Below are 25,704 nucleotides of genomic sequence, written 5' to 3'. Positions count from 1 at the left end.
ACCGTTAAGGAGTTAAGACGATTTCTTGCTTTGCTGAACTCATATAAAAGGTTTATTTCGCACGCGTCTGACTTACAGGCAGACCTTCAGAGTCTTATTCCTGGAAACAAAAAGAACGATTCCCGAAAAATCGTTTGGAGTGAAAAAGGACGATCAGCTTTCGAGCGGTGTAAACAATCATTAGCTGACTCAGCGCTGTTACATTATCCAGATTCAACGAAACCATTAAGCTTGTATATCGACGCATCAAATACTGCTGCGGGGGCTGTGTTACAGCAGTACGATGGAAGCAGCTGGGTTCCATTAGGCTTCTACTCCGAAAAATTTTCACCGTCCCAATTGAAGTACTCGACGTTCGGCCGAGAGTTAACAGCGATGAAGATGTCCGTGCAGTACTTTCGCCATATGCTGGAGGGTAAGAGGTTTACCATCTACACCGATCATATGCCGCTAACGCATGCAATGACGTCAAACCCGAGTAGCCGACTGCCACACGAAGACAGGTATTTGCGTTTTATCTCCGAATTTACAAACGATATACGTCATATCAGCGGGAAACTCAACGTAGTGGCTGACACCCTTTCACGGACTGAGACAATATCAGTGCCGACACCGATAGATTATAACGCTATTGCTGATGATCAGAAAAACGATAACGAACTAAAAACTCTTCTGCGTTCTACAACTACTGCACTTCAAATGGAGTTGCGCCAAACATCTTTAGCCACAAAGCCTCTATATTGCGATGTATCACTGAATAAAGATCGGCCGTATATTCCTCCTCAACATCGACACAAAATTATGCATCATTTCCACGGTTTAGCTCATCCCGGAATACGCTCTTCTCGCCGGATCATCACAGACCGCTTCATCTGGAAAAATGCAAACAGAGACATCAAAGAGTTCGTTCAAAACTGTATACAGTGTCAACGTTCGAAGGTTCACCGTCATACAATAGCACCCCTTCAAAGATACATTCCACCAAACAGTCGATTTCGTCACATAAATATAGACATTGTTGGGCCATTACCCCCATCAAACGGTCATAAATACCTGCTTACAATCATTGATCGGTTTTCCAGATGGCCTGAAGCAAAACCCCTCCAAAACATGATGGCGGAAACAGTGGCACGAGCATTATGCGAAACGTGGATTGCCCGTTTCGGCGTACCAGAAACCATCACCACAGATCAAGGCAGACAGTTTGAATCTGAATTGTTTCTAGAGCTAGCAAAAATAATGGGCTTCGAGCATATCCGCACAACAGCATACCATCCGCAAGCAAATGGCTTAGTCGAGAGGTTCCATCGTACTTTGAAGGCTGCGATTATGGCTGTCGATCCGAAGCATTGGTATTATCGTCTACCAGTGATTTTGCTTGGGTTACGAACATCTTTTCGACCAGATTTTGGTTGCTCGGTCGCCGAGTTGATATATGGTCAAACCTTGCGCCTACCTGGCGAGTTTTTGGAATCCCCCGAAAATGACTCAGATAGAACAGAATTCGCAAAGGAACTGCACTGCACGCTAAGCAAATTAAAACCGATCGATCCATTGTACCATGCGAAACCCGGCGTTTTTGTAAACCCTCAATTGGCCAAATGCAGTCACGTTTTCGTCAGAATCGACGCGGTCAAGAAACCATTAGTACAACCATATGATGGACCATTCGAAATAGTTAAACGACACGTTAAGTTTATGGACATACGTATCAAAGGAAAGGTGCAAAGAATTTCAATAGATCGTCTCAAGCCCGCTTTCACCGCTGATCAAGGAATCACGAAATATCCATTTCCTGACGACAAAACCAAAATTACACCATCTGGACACAGGGTCAGATTCTTGGTGTAATAGGGGGGGCTATGTGGTGCTTACTGCCAACACTGGTTTACAGCGCACCTCGAAATACACCCCTGCCAAAAGACAGTATGTATGAAACAGCAGAGAAGAAAAGACAAATAAATTACACGTGATTATCAGTAAACGTTTGCAATCGATTTATTCGAAATCCGCTCTCGGCTCCAACAACCTCATACTGGTAGCGGGATTTCCTAGAAAGTCGTGTTTATCAAGTTGATAAAATTCGAACTTGGGAATGTGAATCGAACAACCGTTGAAGTGAAGCATCTCTCTCTCTCTCACACACACACAATCCGATCGAGCAGGAGTGCTGTGCCAACGATAACCAACCCATAACCGTGTCAACATTGCTGAAGTGGACAAACTTATGCGACTAGCTAAGATGAAGTCAGCGAAGCAGACATCTCAACAAAAATGATCAAGAATTCATTCCATAAACTTGATTTATTCCGGCTATAGTAGATTACGGTTTCGTACTCATGATTCGTTTTCTATAAATTCTGACAACACGAAGTCTTTGCATGATAATGCGAATGTTTTGTATGCATGTAATAAGTCTGAGCATGCTACGAAAGAATGTGCGGTGAGAGATTACCTCTCCCTTAAGACGACAACATTCGATAGCTCAATTTAGTAAAATAGTCGTTCATATTGCTATGAGCTTGCTGTTGCTGCTGCTGCTGTTGTTGTTGTTGATGCTGCTGCTGTTGAAGCTGGTGTTGTTGCTGCTGCTGTTGCAGCTGCTGATGGTGATGGAGAAAAAAGTCGTCATATTTTACCTGTGCTTGCGGATTGCTCGGCTGTTGCTGCTGCTGTTGTTGCTGGCCAATGATATTCGACTGCAAGCTAATGCCGTGATGTCCAAATCCTGTAGAAATAGGAAATATTTACTGATAATCTCTCACATCAACAGAATAATGTTAACCTTGTCCTGGTTGTTGCATGCCTGGCTGATTCAGCTGATTTTGTTGCTGCTGCTGTTGCTGAGCTGACAGAAACATATCACCTGGCTGATTGGGACCATTCATGAACGAAAACTGACGGTATGAGACGATGGCTGGATCAAACGAAGTCCAGTCGGCGAAATTGTTTCCAAAACCTGTCCGATAAAGTCATATAACTGCGGCCTGAATACAAGACAGAAGTTCACAACAAACCTGGTTTACTGTGTCCGCTCGGCAGTTGGGATTGTGCCAAATGAGCCTGATCATTCTGCTGGAATCCCATAAATTGCTGCTGTTGCTGAAGCTGCTGACCCCAACTGGGTGGCTGGGGCTGTTGTGGTAGCTGCTGTGGCGGTGTGTTGTTAGCTAAGTTCATGAAGGGAAGAATTTTGCTGCCTGAAACTGTGAAACGTGGGGTTACTTAAGACCGACCGAGATGATAAACGGAAGTATAATCTACCTTGTGCTCTCGGTACACCGAAACCAAAGGCATTCATGTGATTGAAGCCAGGTGGTGGCATCCGGGTCCGTTGAACATTCTCTAACAATTTACTGTGGCTTCCGGCTGCAACATTCGGCGGTATCTGCTGTTGGTTTATCTCGTCATTCATTAGCTCTGCTAGTCCCTTCTGGGTTTCGAAGAACGGGTCGAAGCCTAAGGAAAACATCAACATAAGAACAGATTAGACTTACCATATCCAAACTGCAAATTAAATCAGTTCTATAGTAAAAAAAAGTTCAAACATCAATACCTAAGTCGTCGTCTACGACGGGATTTTGTTGTGGATACTGCTGCAGTTGCGGCTGCTGTGGATTGTGAAGCCTGGTGTTTGGTTGCGGTTGTTGCTGTGGTTGTTGTGGTTGTTGCTGCTGTTGCTGTGGATTAGCCCCGTTCAACAGGATACTTTGAGCACTCAGCTGGCCATTGAGCATTCGCTGCTTCTGGGCGTGTTGAGAACCTAGCAAACCTGAACAGGATAATTTCCCGATCAGAGTTTGATTGGATATAGAAAATCATTCTGCACCTACCATTCGTGTGTTGTTCTAGGAAATGGGAGCTTAACCGATTGTTATCGATCAAGCCGGCAATGTTCATCGGATCCGGTACGGCCAGTGGCGCGTGTCCGTTGAGTAAAAATTGTTGACTTTGCTGCTGCTGGTGTTGTGCGGCTTGCTGTTGCTGCTGCTGGTTTTTGTGAAAATCGAAGAACTTCGACATGTTGCCTGCATAGATGTGATTCATGTCGGAGTGCTGTTGTTGCTGTAAACGCTGATGAGCATGCTGATGTTGTTGCTGACTAAGCAACCTGCTATTAAGTTCGTTCGTGTTGTGGAAGTAATCTGCATAGTCTCCTGCAAATACAAAAAAAAATGCGTCGGTGAAGGTTTCTCCCAACATGTATTCGCTAGGACTAATACCGTTAAAGCCATTGAATTGCGACCCGTTCAGTCCACTATTAATGAGGTTACGCTTCTGTAGCTCCTGCACCCGTAACAGTTCTTCGTGATGTTCAACGTCCAGTTTGTTGCGCATCACGTACTTGCTGAAGGCTGCATCCCAATCATCGGTGGTGCTACTGCCAAGCCCCGCCAGGCTCTCGACACCACCATTTCCAAGACCCAGACCATTCAGCTGCTGCTGCAAATGCACATTGTTCAGTAAATGATGCTGTTGCTGTTGTTGTTGTTGTTGTTGCTGCTGCTGCTGCTGCTGAATATTTCCCAGGTTCTTGAGGATCTCTTTCGTTTGCTGCTCGTTGGAATCATTTGTACCGCTGAGGAGATCTGGTAGCTGGGAGGATGTGAGACCAGTCGTTTGGCTACCATCCGGGCTGTCTTTGTTGAAGCTGAACCTATCGAATGCACTATACGAGAAGAAACTGCAGTTGTCATCAAAAATGCCTAGCTTGGAGAACCGCGAGGTGGCGTTATCGATTAGACTGTTGGTCTTATTTATGTCATTTGGCGGTTGCGGTTGCTGCTGTTGCTGTTTGTTAGCCGTCGAAGTCGTGACGGTTGTAGTGGTTAGGTTGGTGCCATCAACGTCACTGTCAAACAATGATGGTGATGGCGATATCACGGGTTCAGTACTGTCGCTGCAACTCTTGTCATCGGATGCTAAAGCGGACGAGGAGGTGGAGAAAGTGCTACTACTGCTACTAATACCATTGGTAATGGCGACGTTGACTGTCGTGATGGCACCATTGACAACGGTTTCATCCGAAGACGCCTGACTGGTGGCGATGGCGATGGTTGTCGTCGTGTTACCGGTCGATATCACAGTATTTACAACAGCCAATGGATCGGGGAATGCAGTCGGGGAACTTTTTCCGCTGGCCGTTTCACTCAGTGTACTACCACTGTCTCCACCTGCACGCGAGGAACCGCTACTGCTACAACGACAAAAACACGGTGCAGGGCAATAGAAAATAAAGACCAATGTTTTTTCAGGAATCCAGTCAACTCACCTCAGCGACGGCGTATCCGTTTTGCCATCGTTGTCCGATGAGAGCGCATCATTGTCCAGATCCTCAAAGTCAAGCTCGTCGTCATCATCATCCAGGTCGTCTAGTTGCGGTGCCGACTTACCGTCTGTACTTAAACTGCTTCCACTGCTACTGCAACCGTTGCCAATAAGTTTCAAATTTTTGCTATTGTTTTGCTCTTCCTTGACACTGTCGTCAACCCCATTCAGATGACTGTTGACTACGACGGCCAGCTTATCATTGCTATCGTTGCCACTGTTGCTAATGATCTCTGAGGAGTTAGTAGTACTGGTAGCACTGAACGCACTGCTCACAGCCACAACGCTATCGCCGTTTGTTCTGCCGGTATCGTTCGCAATGCCATTGACAATGGTGGCCGCCGAAATTGTACTATCTTTGTTAAGATTACTGCTGCAGCTGCTTCGGTTGTTGCTGCTACTGCTACTACTGGAATTGCGCTTACTGTGACTGTCTTTGATTCCGTGCTCTTTGCCATGGTGGTCCCGATCCCGAGCTCTATCCCGATTGCGATTACCTTCCCGACCACCACGGTGTTTCCGACCACCTTTCGTTCGAGACTTTTCGTGCTTCCTGTCTCCGCGACCTCCGTTCTCCTTGTTGCTTCCGACTGAAATGATACAAATCAGAAAGCTTGGTAAGCATCAAGGACCACAAAGCAACAATCATGCACATTTCGACCGGTTGTTAGTCGTAGAATGTTAGTCGGATTAGTCCGCATGGCCAATTGTTTGGTTAGATGGAAGGGTCTTCAAATGAACCTGTCGCAACAACATAATCGCCAGTGTTTTTTAATTTCTTTTTTTTTCATTTTTGGAAACGCTCACAGATGACGACAGTAAACGAACAAACAAACATTGAAATTGGCGGTCACACTGTTCTTTAAAAGGAAACGGTACAATCATGAGCATCTTTTCCAAGCATTTGTAAATTAATACAATTGATTTCCAAATAGGTTCCAATGGGAGAATGTGGTGTTCAATTTCACGTTGGAGGGTATACGACATGTATAAAGTTAACATAATGAACCTTCATATATAGATCATTTCTTTGATTTTATGGAGGCGGCAGTGCTCTAAGGAGTGTGAGTTCTGTACAAAATAACAGTTTTTAAACCATTTTTCAACACACAAAACCATCCACGGAAAATAAAATGCTATATCTTATTCGGTTTCTACAAATTGAAAACAAAATAATACCTAATTTGTAACCTGACTTAATCAATCGATCTTCAGAGATTTTTAAACAAATGATTCATCGCACAGAGGAGTATCAAACCATTTTTTCGAACAATATCGAAAAAAAAATCATGTTTTAATCCACACAGTGGTGTAATGATGCCTTTCTCATATTATATCATATATTATCCTACATATTACAGCGAGATTAATTAAAATACTTTGAATTAGAAAAGTTTTGAACCCAGTTTTGAAGACTTCTTTTGCATAATACTACTACATTTGAGTTTAGGTTAGTGAAAATCGATTCAACCATACTTGAGAAAATGAAGTGAGCTTCATTTTAAAGATTTCGACCACTATTTCCGGAACCAAAAACTAGATACCGGTATTGTAGAGCTGTTAGAGAAGAAAAACTTTCCATCAATACGAATCTAACCACCGATTAGAATAGTTCATTCTTGAAATAAACTACTTTCAGTTGTTTCCCTCCGGTCTTGCTTACTGTGCACTATGTAACATACAAGAGGTTATGGGCACATCGCCGATTCACGGAACTCCACAATATTCCGGTGGACCAGGTTACAAAAATTGGAGTTTCCGTGTCAAGTTGTTTCCGAATTCAATGGACGTGCTGAAGGCATTGACTAGCGGTGTTGCATCCGTAGAACCGGAGAAGAAGAAGTTCGAATAAGCTGACCGGAAGGCAAAAATCTCTCCAGAGGAAGCAAATGGGTCATTTGCGTATGAAGGAGGGTGCATCAATGCGGTCTTACTTTTTGATGTTCGAAGATTTGGCGAGACAACTGAAAACGGCCGGTGCGATTTTATCCGAAGGAGATCTCCTCTCTTAACTGTCTTGAGTTTACCGGATATCCTATGATCCGTTAGTTACGGCGCTTGAAAATATCAGAAGATTTGAACCTGCAATTTTGTCGAATGACCTGCAAGTTGAAACCTCTATAATTGAAAAAAAGGACTATCCACTTCAAACTGGTTTCGGGAGCGAGTAATCACTTGGTGAACGTGAAGAGTTTCTTTGATACGGGTGAAACCTTGACGACTCCCGTGGTAATAAATGTTGCGAAGAGTTGAAATTGCTCTGCTTGCGAGGAAAGGTGTGATAAATAGTTTTGATAACCAAAGCATACCTCTGAACATGCGGAAGGGATGTATGTACCGAATCTACGAGATAATCTGCGGCAGATTAAAAAGCTTGCAAACGTTGGAATGGAGATACTGTTCCAGAAGAATAAAGCGGTATTGAAAAAAGATGGTAATGTTGTCGCCACTGCCCCATTTAAAGGAAATCTGTACGAGCTCGATATCAAGGTAATGGGAGATGCTGCGAACATTTGTCAAGTTGATCATAATGAACATTGGCATTTCTTTGGGATATCTCGATCAAAATCAAAGCTACGATCGTTCGGAAAGAGCTGGCAACTGGTGTTAATTTCAAACCTGGAAAACTTTGATTCTGCGAAACCTGTGCTCAAGGTTAGCATTGTCCGGATCTTTTCAATAGATCGCAAGGTAGAGCGAAGCGAATTTTGGAACGTATTCATGCGGACGATTGACCCCTCTGCCAGAGATGGCTCAAGATACTTCGTGTCATTGATCGATAACAAGACACATTTTGCAATGATTTAGCTCATGAACCGGAAGCTGGCGGTCTTTGAGAAATTTCGAGAATATGAAGCGCTGGTGACCGCTAAATTCAGTGTGCGGATCTCACAACTAACTGAAGATCAAGGTCGAAAGTATGGCTCTAAGGTTTAAAAATCGTTCTACAAGGAACAGGGTATTCAAGTACAAACCACTGTAGTTTACACACCCTACCAGAATGGTGTGGATGAGCGATTCAACTGAATCGTTGTTGAAAAAGTCAGGACTATGATTGATTGTTTCGTCAGTGCCTAAGAAGTCGTTTGGGAATTAATTAAGCTGCCTTCAATCGCATCTGGTGTTTCTGATCAATTGCAGCCCTATCTCAGAAAATGTTTCGCCAGCTCAAAACTGGATAGCTTCCAAACCAGAAATATCAAAGCTTCGTATGTGTGGATGTAAGGTTTATGCATAGATTCTATCGCAGCTGCGCAAAAAGTTGGATGTCAAGAGTCAATGGTAATTATCGGCTACGCTTCTAACGGATACCGCCTTTGGAGCAAAGGAACCAGAAAAATGGTAATGGCGAGATGTTAGTTTGCGATGAAGACTGATTTCCGTACTCAGCTGAGTCCAAAAAAGACGAAACGCCATTAGTAGTATTACCGCAACTCGAGCAAGAGGGAGATGCTGGAAGAAGAGTCAGCCAACGAAGAAGCCAGTGATTAAGAGGCTTCTTTGCAATTGAATCTCCAGCTGCCCGCGCATTTCCTTCGCGATCAGAAAGACACGAGATTATCATGGACTCATCAAGGCATAGCGAACGGGAACACAGCTACACTGGGGTCTTTTTCACGCGGTTTTTATATGCGGTTTCTTTTTACGCGGATTTCCGAAGTTACGCGGATTTCCAAAGTTACGCGGTACGTATCCCCCGCGTAAAAAGAGACCTCGAGGTACATGGTAAGTTGCTTGATTTTTTTACTAGTTACCGAGCAACGTTTGCCGCAAACTCCTCTGTCGTAGATGTCCCTGAGAAAGGTATCAGCAAAATAAACCTGGAAATTGTTTCAATGTCCTGTCAATATAAAGCCACTAAAAACCAAATGGTTGTTCCGGATAAAGGAGGACGAGACTGGACGGGTAATGAAATACAAGTCGAGACTAATGACCAAGGAATTCCAGCAGAAACCAGGGCTGGCTTTCGAGGAAACGTTTGCTCCAGTAGCCAAACTTGCAACGATCAGGATCGTTCTTGCGGTTAAAGAATTCACTACTCATCACATGCTTACTTATGAAGCAAAATACTTTTGAAATTGATATTTTTACACTAAGCACCGGAAACCGGAAGTTTGATCTAGGTTGGTACAAATCGGTGGAGCCATCTTCGAATGAAGCTACTGACGTTATTTTCTTTTTTTTTGTACAACCGGAAGTCCGATCCAAATAAATTTTGGGAACCTTGAATGAAACATTTGAATCTAAGTTTGTAAAACTCAATTGAACATGTTCAAACTTGTTCAGTTTGGTCTATAATTTAATCATGAATCGATTTACGAACGAACCACGCTTACAAATTATTTTACTATCAAAATTCATACTCGGTTAAGAGATTAAGAGATCAACTTTTCTGTCGAAAAATTGTGTTTAGCGACGAAGCTCATTTTTGGGTATCTGGAGTGAAGACCAGCCAGAAGCATTACAGAGGCTACTACTACACCTAAAAAAGTCATTGTTTGGTGTAGATTATGGGCCGGTTGCATCATCGGGCCGAAACCACTTCAGCGAGCGCTACCGTGATTAATGATTTTTTGGGCAAAAAAGGGAAGAATTGGTCATGTCTGAAATATGGTTTCAACAAGACGGTGCCATATCCCACACGGCACGCGAAACAATTACAAATTGAGAGTCGATTTAGGTGAACAGTTTATCTCACGTTATTGGCCCGTCAATTGGCCGCCTAGATCGTGTGATTTAACGCCTTTAGACTATTTCTTGTGAGGCCATGTTAAGGCTCATATCTACATGGATAAACCAGTAACGATTGAAGCACTGGAAGCCAATATTAAAACATGTATTCGTGAAATAAGGCCGATATGTTGAAGAGAGTATGCCAAAATTGAACCTTGCGCATGGGACATATAAAGAGGAGCCGCGACCCACATGCGCCTGAAATAATCTTCAAACATTCAATTATATTGATCGTTCTATCGAATCCAATGAAGATTTCATCAATTTTCTCAATTTTTGTTGTCTTTTTTCTAAATACCTCTTAAAAATAATTTTTTCAGTTGGTTAAGGAACTTTCAGAAAGTTCAGTTGCTATTGAAATTTTCTTGAAAATTCGAAATAAATTGAACGCATTTTTTCTGCTGTTTCTTCATTTTGCTTTATAAACCATAAGAAAAATGGTCCACTTGGCTGAAATATGATGATGTTACTGTTTTTTTGTTTCAATTATAGAGGTTTAAACCTCATTCGCCTCTTCGGATCAAAAAAGCTTTCAGACCCAATGTGCGGGGTTGGGGATCGAACCCTGGTGGGCTACGTGAAAGGCATCGACTAATCCATCACGCTATACCCGTCCCCGAGGTTACCGTTGTTTTCAGTTGGCTTTCCAGGAGTTTAAAGTTTTGATGCGAGATTTTTTATGTAACATTGAAAACTACTACAATTATTTATTAAAATCATGAATGCTACTTGGGTTTCTGGGGCATATAAACTATTCAAAATAAATTTGCAAATAGTCGGCTATAAATAAATGTAATTATGATTTTTCTTCAGTTTGATATTTTAGAATCAATTGGAGATTCATTACACATCATTCCATAGAATACAGAATAATTTGCGCGTAAAATAGTACTGCAAACATAGTGTTAAACTACAGTTGAGATAGGCATTTTTATTACCCAAAACTCACAAATACACAAATCCCCTTCATTTCACTTGTAAAGTTTTTCTGTGCAGTATATTGTCACGTATGCAATTTTCAGTTAATCTGCGATGCTAAATATGATATTTGCCATCGAATCATAAGCTCGTCGTATGAAATTGTGAACATTAGAAGTTCATTAGACTCCCGGTGAACGACAGAACATCTATCATAGTGCTGTCAAATCCATAGGATGCTCGTAAAAATTATAACGGTAGGTATAATACACATTATTATAATAGCAGTATGTTTTACATAGTAATTTTGTAAAATTGTAGGTTTGATAATTTTTGATGAATCATAAGATTTACCTTATGATTTTCAATGACATTTCACTTCCCTTGTGACTTTAATAGTCCTTCTGTTCTGTGCGGAATCGATTTCCGAGAAATAACAAAAACCTTACATAGAAAACTATCAAAAACCGAACACACAAATCACGCATACACTCATATTTACAAGCAACACAAACAAAGGATGTTAGTACTTCGGAGCAGGATATACAAACGATAGTAGGAAACAAGGACATATGCCAAAGTTCGGGTTTCAACACACGGTTGGCGGCTCAGTGAGTTATGCTAGGACGGTAAAAGCGGAATAAGCGAATGGTTAGACACAGCGTTCGCCAGGTATGTCGTTATAGCGTACGGACGTCACAGTTCGGGTTGGGTTCTCGCCATCGGGATGGGATGCCGATAATTTAGATACCGATAACAGATAAGGTCAGGAGGGATTTTCTATCCGCTACTTCTGGGAGGAAGGAAAAACCTATCACGCACACACCTGTTTTACCGTTAATCTTATTCTCCTTATTGCTACCGCCGCCTCCATTGCCATGAGTGCTACTGTTGATTGGCGTAGTGGATAAGCTTGGCCAAGCTTCTTTATTTTGTCCATTGGTTATGTCGCTAATATGTTTAGAATCACCTGTTTTACCATTGCCGTTTGTACCGTTTGCGAGAATACCGTTCGTGGTGGTGCCGGTTCCGGTACCGTTGCCATTGCCATTACTGTTGCCATTGACGACACCACCACCGGCACTGTTGCTGCCGCCGTTGCCATTCACCGAACCCGCCGTTGTGCCCCCGGAGGGTGCCAATCCTAACTGCGCCTGCATCGTATCGTGGAGCCGTTTCTCGTACTCCTGGTGCTTCCCCTGATGCATCTCCTGCAATGAGTAGTCGATTGATGATTATATTTGAGTAAACCGCTTCCTGGCATTGCACTTACCTCCTTCGTAAAACTAGCCTCCTGATCGCCCAACTCGTGCAGATACATGCAGTCCGGTTTTGGGCACGTTTGGTTCTTCATGAAGTGACTGCAATACTTGGTGGTACCTAAGCTTGTCTTTATCAACCGTCCATCGATCATAATGTTGTTGACGCTATGGATGGCCTTCAGTGCATCGTTATTGTTGATGTACGTAACGTACGCCGACGCCGACGGACCCTGTAGTGTTTGGCATTTCCCGTAGTGTGGTTTTGTTTATTTTTGTTCATAACCGGGCATGTTGATGCGGTGCGTTGCAAAGAGAAACAAAGGGGAAAAAGTCAGTTACCTCCTTTACGACGTTAAGCAAGTTACCTGGACTCCTGCGTACGTTGTACTATTATTCAACACAACTTTATGAATCTTCCCGTACTTGCCGAAGTATTCGTGTTTTTTCAAAGTCTGAAACGAAAATATTTAATTAGAAACTGTGTTAATTTTTAGTTTCGAATTTAGGTGAGCTACATATTAACTATATAAAAAGGAGAAATGTAGTTTTCTTTCAGCCGGACACTGGTTCATGTCTGCCATATATCAAGAAGACTAGTTAACCTTTCCATTGTCTATATAATGGTACGTAGTTGAAAACAGCAAAATAAGAACCACAAAGAAGTGACAGTAAAAGTTATGTGTAAGCATCTAACAGAAAGCACTTGATAAACGACCTAAAAGCTGCTGCACATATTTTTAATACGGTGCTTTAGAGATTGTCTATTTTTCAAATATACATTTAAACTACTTTAACTTATGTACTGATGAACAGAGCACAAATAGGCTTGATGATTTTTTCCTATCCTTCAAATCTGGATTTCTGGATTAAAGTAATTTCTTATTCGTTTTTATGCTGATTCAAAACATTTTTGATGCTTCATTCTAATGCGAAAATTTTTGAATCTCACAGTATGCGGTTTATGAGGCGATCCTAGGAAGATTCTACGTTTATTTTTAGAATAAATGACTAAATATTTTCATTGCGGTATTGTTTTTTTTTTGCATTAACATTAGATGCGTCTAAAAACCAAGGAATCTTCTGCATTTACATATGTACCACAGTAAGAGGTAGTTTGATAGTAAATATCCGAATGATACTATTTAATGTGTATTGCTCTGGGTAACCGGCTGCCGAGACTACTTTGAAATTTTATCTAATGTATACTTCTTGCAGAAAAGTCGGTGCACGAAACGATCATTTTACAAAAATCGTGAAATTTCGAACAGTCAAACCGTTGTCTAACCCGATACCAAACAGTATTTAAATCCACTTTCTATACAATATCATGCAATGACAAATTACTACGAATGGCAGATTCTGTTCTGGGATTGTAACCAGAAGAACATCTATATAGAAATATACAATATGACGGGTTTGAATATTCCAAAAGCTTTATTTGAAAGATAAACATTAGTTAAAAGTTAAATCTTTTTAATTGGAACTAGACAACCATTTTAAGACATTACATTCGTCTAGATTGGTTATTATTTCTACTTATTCAATAATAATTGCCATGGAAACCAAATATATTTATTATGTTGATTTGATCTGGGTGGCCGACTACCGCGAATATAAAAATGCTGACAAACAAATCTGTCAACAAAGTTTTTTATGTGTTTTCGTGATGTAGATATACACTGAGCGAATTTCTGAAGTTACGCGATTTTTATGCGGATTTCCGAAGTTACGCGTTATTTTTAAGCATATTTCTGAAGTAACACGATATTTTTGCGCGGATATTTGAAGCTACGCAGTTTTTTTACGCGGATTTCCGAAGGTATGCGGTTGTTTTTTTTTCGGATTTGCGAAATGGATTATAGCTTATTTGAAAACTCTGAATGTTATCGGAAGATGATCTGAATCAAAGTCAGTATGAGTTATCAGTTCACTACAAATGTTACCTTGATCTGTTAGAATCAGATCAATTGTGGAGGGGTTTCTCACGCACGAGAAACAAGTCAGATTAGTGGGATAAAAAACTGAAAAGTAACCGGCAGAGAGTTGATTATGAAGTGATTTTTTCATTAAAAATATTTTGCCCACAATTCTATTGAATATGATATTTTCACGACATACAAATGGCACCTGTCAGGATAAACAATCTCCTAGTGGACTCCAGATTTTCTTTCTATTTTGGTATTTTACTTTTATTCTCATCTATAGAGACTGTGGTACAACAGTCACATATTTCAACGATTAATTGTTTTAGTAAAGCCGCCATAACTAAGTTCATTTTTGCAATGACTTATTAGAAACATATATTGGAGAAGCCAAATAACTGAAAAGCTTAACAGAAGATGATGATTAATTGGGAAAAGATACGCTCAGAGACAGGACTCGAACCTGCGTTCTTATGCATTCCGTGCATACGCGCTACCATTTCGCCACTCTGAACCTTGTTATTAGACACTCTAACACGCAGTCAGACATGGTCTACATCCTGGCCGTCACCCGACCGATACCATACATCCAAACATCTTCCCTGTCCATCAAACATTCGTCTTCTCGCTTTATACATATTTTCCGCTCAAGCACTGAGTAGGAGAGTGTATTTATAATCGCTTGTCACCTTCTCTACTGGTGCCAGTCGCTGGCTGGACACCTGTCTCTGAGCGTATCTATTTCCAATCAGTCATCTTTTCTGTTAAGTTTTTCATTCATTTGGCTTCTCCTATATATGTTTCCACTCAGTAAGTCACATGCTTTTATTTTCTTTAATTAAACATTTTAAGTGCGTTTTACGTAATTACTGTGGTTTTTCTAACACGCTTTTCGCAAAAAACAGATTTTATTCATTTTTCTTATAAGTAAAAAAATCCTTGTAGTATTCAATTTGTTTGTAGATCCAGAACTTAAGGGTATATCTATTTTATCAAGCGCGAATTTGTGTTATATCTGCTTGCATCAAGTAATATTAGATCTATTGAAACGATTGTGTCTTATTTCGCCGCACCTTGAAACTTGCCCAACGCAAATATCGATGACTATCCATACAAAAGAGAAGCAGAAGTGAATGCATGAATTCGTTTCAAATACAGAACTCACGCATTCACTTCTGCTCATCCGTTGCCGGTAGTTGATGGTGGCATCCTGTGTGAAAACAACACGTACCCACCCGATATCCATTCTTCCAGTTGAAACGACTCACCTCGGGATCAGCCAATCTCGGCGGCAGTCCAACGACGAACACCAGGTTCTTCTGTACCACCCGCACGTTAGCCAGATGTTTGCGGTTTTCGGAAACTTTCGCCTTCCGCTGTTGATCTCGTTGCCGCTTCTCCGCCTTGAACGCCGCAATCTGCTCCTGCGACAGCGGCTTGAAGTCGGCCGGGTTTTCCGGGTAGGCCTTCCGGCACGCAGGGCATAGCTCGTTCTCATCGGTGCGGATCCTGTGCCAGCAGAACCGACAAATCTGAAAGAAAAATAATGACGAGAAAGGCAATTGGGTTAATGGTTTCGAGCAAGGGTAAAATATCAACGGGAAGTAAAATTCTATGCAATTTCAGTTCCTTCATTCTATGTTACTGTGTTTGCCAATCTCTCTCTTTCTGTGTGAATGTGCATGGGTCTATGTGTTCGAGAATGTGTATATACGCATTTGTATGTGTGTATAAATTATGTATAACATTATCTCAGTGATCACTGAACTGGTTGTTATAAACTGTCCTTAAGGAAGTTTGGTTACGCGATTTTGGTAATGCTCACGGTTCCGGGAGGCGAATGACCGCGCGTCCCGGATTCGAAAAGAAACACTTTCCGGTTCTAACGAGCGAGATTGGGAGCCGAACCTTGATCAGCAGCATGAAAGGTAATAATGTTACCATTGAACCCCCCTCAGAGATCTTGAAATCCGCAAGATCTAGTTCTGAAGTTACGGGTTCATAAATTTGATAGGCTTAAAGAATGCTTCTATAACTCAAAACAGGAAAAAAAATCAAAATACTCGATTCCGTCGATTGCTAGAAGTCACGATGACTACGTTGGTGTTCAATACATGAATCCACGACTCCAGAAATAGCTTTTAAAGTGGAATTGACTGATAAATATCCATTACATTTGCTTCAAATTAATAATTCAATCGTTGTGTCAACTGCTCTCCGCTTCCGGAGCGAGGAGTAATGTAATGACACAATAACAAAGTGCAAAAACAATTTTTTTTATAACAGGTTAATGATCATTCGAAATATTTGCTTCTGTCCGTTTGCGACAGTAGCTACTACGATGGATCGAAATATTGATATTGATGCTCAAGTTGATTCCTCATTGAACGCTACAAAATTCTTGCAGTCAAATTAAACCTAGTTAATCTCTACTTAAATAGCCAGATTATAAATTGGGCATATGAACGTTATTTCAAAAAAATAAGCAACATATATAACTGGTCAGACTTAGCGAGATCTTTCGGGTGACATATACTAGCTTGATCAAAAAGTTCCCGGAATTTATTAGGAAAATTAAAAATTCAAGATTATTCATTAAAATCGATATCGTCCCCTTCAAAGTACTTCCCATCGCACAGTGGGAAAAAACCTAGGAAACCCGCAAAGAAATCGGGAACCATGGAAAAAGGCAACAAACAAGAGTGTTTCTTATGTAAAAAAAATTCAAGAAATTCAATAGAATGGTTTTTAATGGCCGCACGAATCGCCATCCTGTTCGTTTTACCCAAATGCCCAGCAGTTTTAGAGTTTTCTGTAGTATTTGTTCTGTAACTTGAAAAGAAATCTAGTGCGGTCTACTGGAATAGCTTGATTTTATGTAAAAATGTCTGGATAATCGAATGGAAGAGTGTACATTGGCCACACGAAACGTTTTGATGGCTAGTTTTACTCTATTTCCTCCAATTCAGGATATCTTATTGTAAATCGTCCTTAAATCTCGGTAGAACTTATTGGAAGTTTACTAAATCTAGCTTATCTTATGTAAAAAAGTCTATAGAATCGAATGCCAGAACTTATACTGGCCGACGATTTACAATAAAATATCATGAAATTGAGGAATTGGGGTAAAATATTCACCAGAACGTTTCGTGCGGCCAGTGTAGGTTCTTCCATTCGATTCACCAGACTTTTTTACATAATATAAGATAGTTTCCGTATGCTTTCAACGTGATTCGCTTAAGACTTAAGGGCGATTTAGATGAAAATTTCGCATATTGGAGGAATTGGGCTAAAATAGCCACCTAAACGTTTCATGCGGCCAGTATAAGTTCTGGCATTCGATTCTACAGACTTTTTTACATAAGATAAGCTAGATTTAGCAAACTTGCAAGAAGTTTTACCAAGATTTAAGGACGATTTACAGTAAGGATCTCATGTGGGTTCTTCTAATCGATTCTCCAGACTTTTTTACATGAAAGTAGGCTGTGCGGTATTCTGGCCGCACTAGACTTCATTTCAAGTTACAAAGCGAATGTTATAGGAAACCCCAAAACTGCTGTACACTTATACTATTATATCTTCAGAACCGAAAGTGATCACCGTTCGATTTTTTAACTTCATCAAAAGCTAAGTACCTTTCAAAAGAGCCTCTAGAGTTCCTGGAAAACTGATTATTAATCGGAGCTTCGGAGGCCCTTAGTGTTATATACCATTCAAATCAGTTCGACGAGATCGGAAATTATCTCTGTGTGTATGTATGCGTGTGCACGTTTCTTTCCGCTCATTTTTTTTTTCGAAGATCGTTGTAACCAAAATCAGTTGAATTCACCTGAGGAGTGTGTAGACATCTTTGAGAAATTGTAGTGCGAATTAAAATTTGGGGGTACATTCCGAATCCAAAAACGAATACCGCTTAAACTGAAATAAATTTATTTGGTAATCGACTATTCAAATCTGCCAACCCGATAAACCTGATTAATTTATGTGAAATGAACATTTTTATACTAATCACCCTGTATCTCCTAAACCAGAAGTCGGATCTGACTAAAAAGTAAGATGTTTTATAGGATTTTAAGACCTCTCATTTGAATTATAGTTGATTCTTAGATTTTATTTGAATCTTAGATCGGTTCAGCCATCTACGAGAAAAATGAATTGCATTATTTTAATTTCGTTTCACATATCATCCTGTGGTTCCGCAATCAGAAGTCGGATCCAAACGTAATTCAGGAACCTTGTTTGGGAGTATACGACTTTTCATATGAATCTAAGTTTGTAGAGTTTGTAGTTTAGCGATCTCCGAGAAAATTGAGTGAAATTATTTGTCACACCCGCATTTACTGATCTCGACGGACTGATTCGAAAGGTATATGGGTGTTATGTTTTTCCAGCATTTATTGCTGTAATTAGTTTAAAACAATATAATTATGGAATTGCTTTCAACTCGAAAATTCTGCCATCATCTGGTTTACATATTCGAACGATTATGTTGCCAAAAACGAACTGTGCTAAAATCGGACCGAGGCAAATTGTCATGAATAAGGATGCTGTACACAGTCTTTTTGGTACTTAGAAATAATTGTATGTAACATTATAAAAAATTGTGTTTCACGTTGCTCCCAAGCATTGCTTTGTCATACAGCGCTCAAAACTCCTACTGCTGGAATAGGGGGAAAAGTCGCTTATACAAAAATAACGATATCTCTGTTGAAAATGGACGGATTTTAACAATCTATGGCTTGTTGGATAGCTTTTACCATGCGGAATCTAAGTCTAAAAACATATTCTGTTTTCAAGGTCAATTGTGACAGATACTGTCAAAAAACTGAAAATTTTGATATTAAACTTCGTATAACTCAAAAAGTAAACATCCGATCTCAAAACCATTCAATAGCGTTCTGGGTGACGGGGAGATCTTTCATTTGCGACTAGTTTGATCAAATTCGGTCCAGCCATCTCTGAGATCTCGACCTCTTAGTTGACAACACACATACAGACACACACACACACGCACACACACACACATACACATACACACACACACACACACGGACATTTGCTCAGTTCGTCGAGCTGAATCGATTGGTATATGACATTCGGCACTCCGGGCCTCGGAAAAAATTTCTAAAGTTTGAACGAATTCTATACCTATTTTTTATATATAAAAAAAGGTAAAAAATGTTAGATGGCGGACCCTGTACATAAAATTGAAGAAGTTACGACCCGGTGAACGACCACATTTAGGTTAAAGCTACCTTCAAAATTTTATTCAAAAATAGTTCTTTGCATATTAGAATATGATTACACATATCAATCAATAAATTTGCTTTTGTTAAAATTCACAATTTTTATTGTACAAAAATAGTGCCAAGAAAAAAATATAGAAAATCAAGCCAGCACTGTACAAACAAGTATTTACTTAAACAAAATCCGAACATTTTTCCAAGATTTAGAAGATTATCCGAAAAAGTGAGTGCTGAATAGAATAGCTCTTTAGGTTCAATTTCAAACGCATGTCAAAAGGCTTAATGTCAGAAATGATCAGTGTATAGTCATCTTTAATCTATGCCCTAGACGACATGGTTTCAAAAGTCTAGATCTTCTATTTAGTTACGACATAGATTTTCGTTACACTTTTTTAATAGATGAACGATAAATGATATATGAATAAGTATCATAATATTGATGGAATGCTTGAAGATTTTTGTTTTTTTTTTTAACAAGTCTCTAAACAATTTATGTAAATCTAATCAGATTTCATTCAGGGGTTAGTTTAATTTTGTGCTAGGGCACATAACCGTTTTTAATATGTTTACGTTTCGTGATGTGTCAAATACGAAACGTAAACATAGTATTTTGGATAGCAAGGCTTATAACCATGTTTCCAAAATTATATCATTTTCATTCATACAAAATATAGGTGAGATTTTAGATTTTAGTCGAAAAATAAAACCGATTCAACTAACCTGATAGCCACACGTACACGGGAAGAAGTTGAGATCGTCCACCTCCAGTGGTTCCATGCACAGTGGGCATTCGACCTGCTCCTCGTCGCCGCTACTATTGTTCATCACGTTCATGATGACGCCGGAGGACACACCGAAAATTAATTGCACTCCTTTTCTGATTCTTCTTTCGTTTAGCCTACAAGATGCTTTGTCGTCCAAAAACACACACAGGCGCAATAATGCGATTAACAGGGCCACCCGAATGGATTCGGGGAAAGAGAAATAACGGTCGGGTGCAGGTGCAGCACTTCGACCAGACGGGATCACCGGCACTCTCACCGACACTGAGTTGGCACCAACAAATGACACTGACGGATCACAACAACTGGCCGGATCGACACGGTCCAGATTTTTCTTCTTTACTGCACTTTGCACTTTGATTAATACCTTTCCTTTCGGTTCTCTCTTTCTTTCTCCAACTACCACATACAGCACTATCGCCACCTGTGACAGTGGGATGCGTTCTTCCTTCAAGCTAACTGAATCCAAACTACCTTTTTTTGTTTTCAAACCTCCCCCGGGTAAAGATGACACTCGGTAAACACAGAGCACTGGTTTCCGCACTGATGGTGTACGTTTCGCACAACCGAACAGAATCCGGTAATGTTTGTAAAGTTCAATGGGTATTTTAGCTTTCAGTTCCGTCCCGAGCTGCGGATCGACGGTCGGAAGGTGTCACACAAGGCTTCACTCATAGACGATCTGTAACGATACAAATTGATATTTCGTATTAGATTTTGTTGAAGCAAACGGAACTGTCGGATCTCCGAGAGGTGCTGGGAAAGTACTTTTCTGAATGGCAAAGTAATTATTGTTTCTTTCAAGAATAAAACGGGCAGGGATTCAGCAGATATTGGAAATGCATAAAATCGTTCGAACGTTAATGTATGCATTTCAACACAACCTCCGTTTGCAGTAGGAAACTAAACCGGAATAAGAGCTGTTACAAATTACAATAAGAAATGAACAAGAAATCGGATCGGTGGATGGTGGCCAATTACTGGAAAACAATTGGCTCGAGCACATAAGGAAAACAATGCACACATAATTAGTTTGCAGCACACTACGGTGCTCGTTTGAAGTCTACGCAACTTTGTTTTTTTTTTGTTTTATTTCATAACGTTATTGAGCAACGGAAAACGTGTATCAATTTTCTAATCTAAATACAGATAATACGTTTTGTAAATTTTTATCTATTTCCTTCAAGGATTCTCATTCCTCAGTCTTTTACCAAAAAACTCTCATGAACATTAATTTTACCAACAAGTAACTGATACTGGGGAAATAACACTTTTATATTATCTGAAACCTATTACCTAAGAAGTTATCAAACGAAGTGCCAAGGTTTTTTTTTTGTTTCGATTATAGAGGTTTTAACCTTAAGGTCATTCGCCTCTTCGGGCCAGGAAAATTTTCTGACCCTATGTGCGGGGTTGGGAATCGAACCCAAGTGGGCTGCGTGAAAGGGAAGTCGATGCCCTTTCACGCAGCCCACCCATCACGCTATACCCGTCCCCATGAAGTGCCAAGGTAATTTGGTAAACTGTCATCATTTTAAATTCTTTTTAAAGAAGTAAAAACATACTGATCATACATGTTATCCTATGATTCTCATGTGAGATGAAATCATGAATAACAGGCATGTTTTCATAAGAGAACATGTTTCATAATTTCATGGATTTTTAATCATGGTACCGAGAATGGATTTTTATCCGTATACCGTGACGAAGTCCAGATAACAGGGATTGAATCACAATTGGTGTTTTGTCAGTAGCAAGTTTGTCACATACATTCAGTGAAATGAACACGTCGAAATTCTCGCCGAGTAAAGAGCATTGGCCAGAAACGGTAGTTCATTACTTTATTTTGAAAGGAGCTACTGAGTCCCATCGAATTCTGGTTGAAGATTAGCTTAGGAAAATTCTCTATCGGTCGTGTCTTGTGAACGTTGGTTAGAACGACTTAAAAGGGGGAATTCCAGTGTGAATAACAGCAAACTAATTGGAATTAAGAACTGGAAGCAGTATCTGACGGAGTTGAGAACGATTAGGGCAAACGCAAGATTGTAGGATTATGGTATTACCAAGAATGTCAAAGCACCATCAGAGAGTTCATCTGCAAAAAGTTTTTTTTTCGGGGCCCGTAAGCAACGGAACAGAAAACTGAAACTGAATCTAGTGCCCAAAAGACGTACCCGGAAATTGTACAATGAGGTTCTTACGAAACAAGAAAGATGCAGCCTCGTGGACGATGAAACGTACGTGTAGATGGATTATGGGCAGATGTCCGGACAATAGCTCATGTGATGTAATCTAGAAAATTCGTGTTTCACCGATTCACAGAAAAGCTTATGATCTGGTAAAATATTTGCAACTGCGGAAAAAAGGCCCAGATTATCGTGATAAACAAAACTCTAAATTCTAAATGTACAAGCAGAAGTGTCTTCTTTCGTACATTAATATGCACCTCGTACACTGCACACCCAATCAATTTGAAGGAATTAACTGCATCTCCAATAATGAGAAATTTTGTGCACAACACTATATTCACAAATTCACCCCAAGCTACTTGGCTTGCTGGTAAATGACAGCCAAAAGATATTTTCATATCGCATTGTCGTAGCCAATACGAGGAGCTATGAACTCAAGCACTTTCGCGATATTGCGTGTATTTACACATCTCATATACATTCAAGTTAAAATTTCAAGTATCTCTTGCCGCTGAGTTAATGACTTTGCCGTGCACATGATTTACTGCACAGATTCAAGAAGAGAAGGAATTAATCAACTCAGCTCTGAGATTTGTTGTTCTTTCTGTCACGTGAGAACTTGTATGCACACCTTCAGGAGAGGCTTTAGTGGCTTATGTTTATGGCAGTTGAAAACAAATTGCTGTCTCAGTTTCTACGTCAAAGCGGTTTTATTGATAGAGTTATTGATAGATTTTCTCGACATTGCGTGTATTTACAGAACGTGTAGAGCGCCGAATTGGAAATAAGTTTAATAAAAATTTCCCATCCAAAAGTATATCGCTATTTCATTGCATTTCAAAACACTAGCGAATATCCGTTTCTCAATCTTTAGTTTCAACTTACAACGAACTGCGATAACTGATATCATACCACATAAGCAGTGCACAACCAGTAAATTTTGTCAAGAGACGCAACTGATTATAGTTGATCAGTTTGACTCTCTTCAACGCACACAGATGTACTGTGTACACGCGATGAAAACGTTAAAACTTGACAACTTCGGGTGTTTCGGGTCCAATCTTAACCTTAATTTGTAGCACAACTCACGAATTATGGCGAATCACGCAACATCCGAATATAGCTGTAAGACAAACAGTAAAAAAAGTTCCTGAATTGATATTTCATGATTAATTGTGTTCTTTGTTTTCAACATTTTTCCACTAAAAATCTTCACATCAACTGATGCTCTGCAACTGCTCCAAACATTAACACTTGGGTTAGACCAGGGAGCAGTAAAGCTTTGACCTGATTTGGCAATCTGTCACTACAGCGGAGAATCAAGTATCGAGACAACGGGATTTATTTCTTCGAAAATGATATCAATCCTCTCTTAAATTTCGTCCCTTAAAAATATTGAACAATTGTCAAACACAAGTTGTAGAAGAAAATCTCTCTCCAAAATATGGAGAGTGGTATTCGAAGATAAGTTCAAGATTTCAACAAAAACGAAACCGGACTAAGTTTTTGATATTTTTCCTTCGAAGTACAATAAATGACTTTCATTTTGGATGCTCATCGTGCAGATATTAATAAAACTTAAACTTTGACAATTTGATCAGTATTAAAGGAGGAAAATAAATTGGAAAAACTTTGAAGTCTGTAATCGAGTTATGGCCAATCGCGAAGTCTGTAATCGAATTATGGCGAATGGCGAACGAGTGGCTGTCTCATGATTCATTGTATTATTTATTTTCAACATTCTCCCACTACAATTTTGCCACTACCGCGGATAAGTGCTGCAGTGGTATCGAGACAAGGTAGTATATTTCTCCCCATCGAGAAATATTGGACAATTGTCAAACAGAAATTGTAGAAGAAACCAGTGTGATCAAACTTCATTGTATGGTCGTTGACTGTTAGCATATCCCTTTTCATTCATTTTACTTTTGTTGCCGAAGCTCCCGGAATTTATCGTCAATTGAATAACCGTACCTAGTTACTTCAAGTTTTGCTTGCTCAGTTTGTAGTGCCAAGTAGTCTACCTGTTTCATTGTCTTCCTTGTCTTCACTGTGGGTAGTGAGCAAGTGCATAAACATTAACTCGATAACACAAAACTCTCTCTAACCTCGATGATAAATAGAGGGCTAAAATCGTTAATTTCGGCTGTTTGAACTTTATTGAGATGTGTTTCAAAATATTAAATATGAAAACTGAAAGAGGGAAAAATTAATTTATGTTTATTTTGTAATTGATATTTTAGTTACCATGACTGGTTTACCTTTCATTCATTATCTTAACCAGAGCTTAAAATTGTCACGCATTCTCAATGAAAGAATCCAATCCAATAGCCTCATTTTAAATATTTTGCTGCCTCGTTCGTAAATGACCGACATCAGAACAAACGAAGAGAGACGAAGCATTTTCATTTCTCCTTGAAAAAATGAGAGAGAATAATTGCCAACGTCACTCTTTCCTCTGTGACAAGACGAAACCAAACTAACGTCTTCAGGGAGCATCAGCAGAATTTCAATTCTAATTCTTTCATCGATGTATTGAAAATCTGTGCAAAGCAAAGTCTTGGCATTACATTCCTTTAGTGGAATTTGGCCTTTCTGTTTCAACAGACTTCGCAGCCGATTCTTAGTGTACAGAATCATTGCATGGCTAGTACTATGGATCGTACTGACACTAAGAATCCTTCCAGGTCGGGGTTCGAACATACTACAATTGGCTTGTAAGACCAGCGTCCTATGCGTTGAACCGCCAACCCGGGACATTGAAAATCTGTGACGCTTGGCTATAAATAGTGACTAAAATATGACAAATCGAAGTAATTACATCCTAGAACCTCTTTGGAAACCAAAATTACTACAAATTCGAGCACCAATAGGTAAAAGTTATTGTGAAAACCTTTTCTGTTATTTTTTATTCTCACAACTTCGGTTGAATATCGACACTGCATACTATGGGATTTTCACTGAAAACTGCAAATGACTGAAAGGGCAAATGAAAAAAAACACAATTTTGAAACTACTCTCCCGCTTATGTCATTGACTGGACATGGATTTCGTTCTCATAGTTTGCAAGCGAAGCTGAGAGTGACAGTAATTTCTCGTCCTTTTCGTCTATTTTGAGTCAATGAAAATGAACTTTATTAGCTCTGTCTTGAACCAATTTGAATGTTTACATGAACCTCACTTGAAGGCCGCTCTCTCATTGAATTGTAAGAGATTATTTGTTACTTCAAGAGATAAACTGACGGTGGGCTAACTGAGCTTCGGTAGAAAGAGAAACGAATGAAGGACGGGATGATGCCCATTGCGTGCGACTGCGAAGGGTG

The 25,704-nt window shown here is 40.0% G+C and overlaps 1 protein-coding gene across 7 annotated transcripts in view; it reads right to left on the bottom strand.

The window, feature by feature from the left end:
• Positions 1-25,704, bottom strand: part of LOC131429534 (probable WRKY transcription factor protein 1) — an 85,086-nt gene that overhangs the window by 17,735 nt on the left and 41,647 nt on the right. For 3 of the 7 annotated variants that reach the window (XM_058593713.1, XM_058593714.1, XM_058593712.1), the window contains exons 2-14: positions 20,131-20,874; positions 15,433-15,696; positions 12,608-12,694; positions 12,254-12,472; positions 11,807-12,191; positions 5,273-5,918; positions 4,224-5,197; positions 3,834-4,157; positions 3,557-3,772; positions 3,265-3,459; positions 3,018-3,206; positions 2,786-2,959; positions 2,640-2,728 (exon numbers count right to left, since the gene is read on the bottom strand). In XM_058593713.1, the coding sequence (XP_058449696.1) occupies positions 2,640-2,728; positions 2,786-2,959; positions 3,018-3,206; positions 3,265-3,459; positions 3,557-3,772; positions 3,834-4,157; positions 4,224-5,197; positions 5,273-5,918; positions 11,807-12,191; positions 12,254-12,472; positions 12,608-12,694; positions 15,433-15,696; positions 20,131-20,244 (3,876 nt within the window). In that variant the 5' untranslated portion in view covers positions 20,245-20,874. The remainder of the gene's footprint in view (positions 1-2,639; positions 2,729-2,785; positions 2,960-3,017; positions 3,207-3,264; positions 3,460-3,556; positions 3,773-3,833; positions 4,158-4,223; positions 5,198-5,272; positions 5,919-11,806; positions 12,192-12,253; positions 12,473-12,607; positions 12,695-15,432; positions 15,697-20,130; positions 20,875-25,704) is intronic. The other 4 variants (XM_058593715.1, XM_058593718.1, XM_058593717.1 and 1 more) reach the window with 4 other exon arrangements.

This window comes from Malaya genurostris, chromosome 2, assembly GCF_030247185.1.
Source record: "Malaya genurostris strain Urasoe2022 chromosome 2, Malgen_1.1, whole genome shotgun sequence".
Lineage (NCBI taxonomy): Eukaryota > Metazoa > Arthropoda > Insecta > Diptera > Culicidae > Malaya > Malaya genurostris.
The sequence above is the reverse complement of the archived record's forward strand: the minus strand, read 5'-3'. Positions and strand labels throughout refer to the sequence as shown.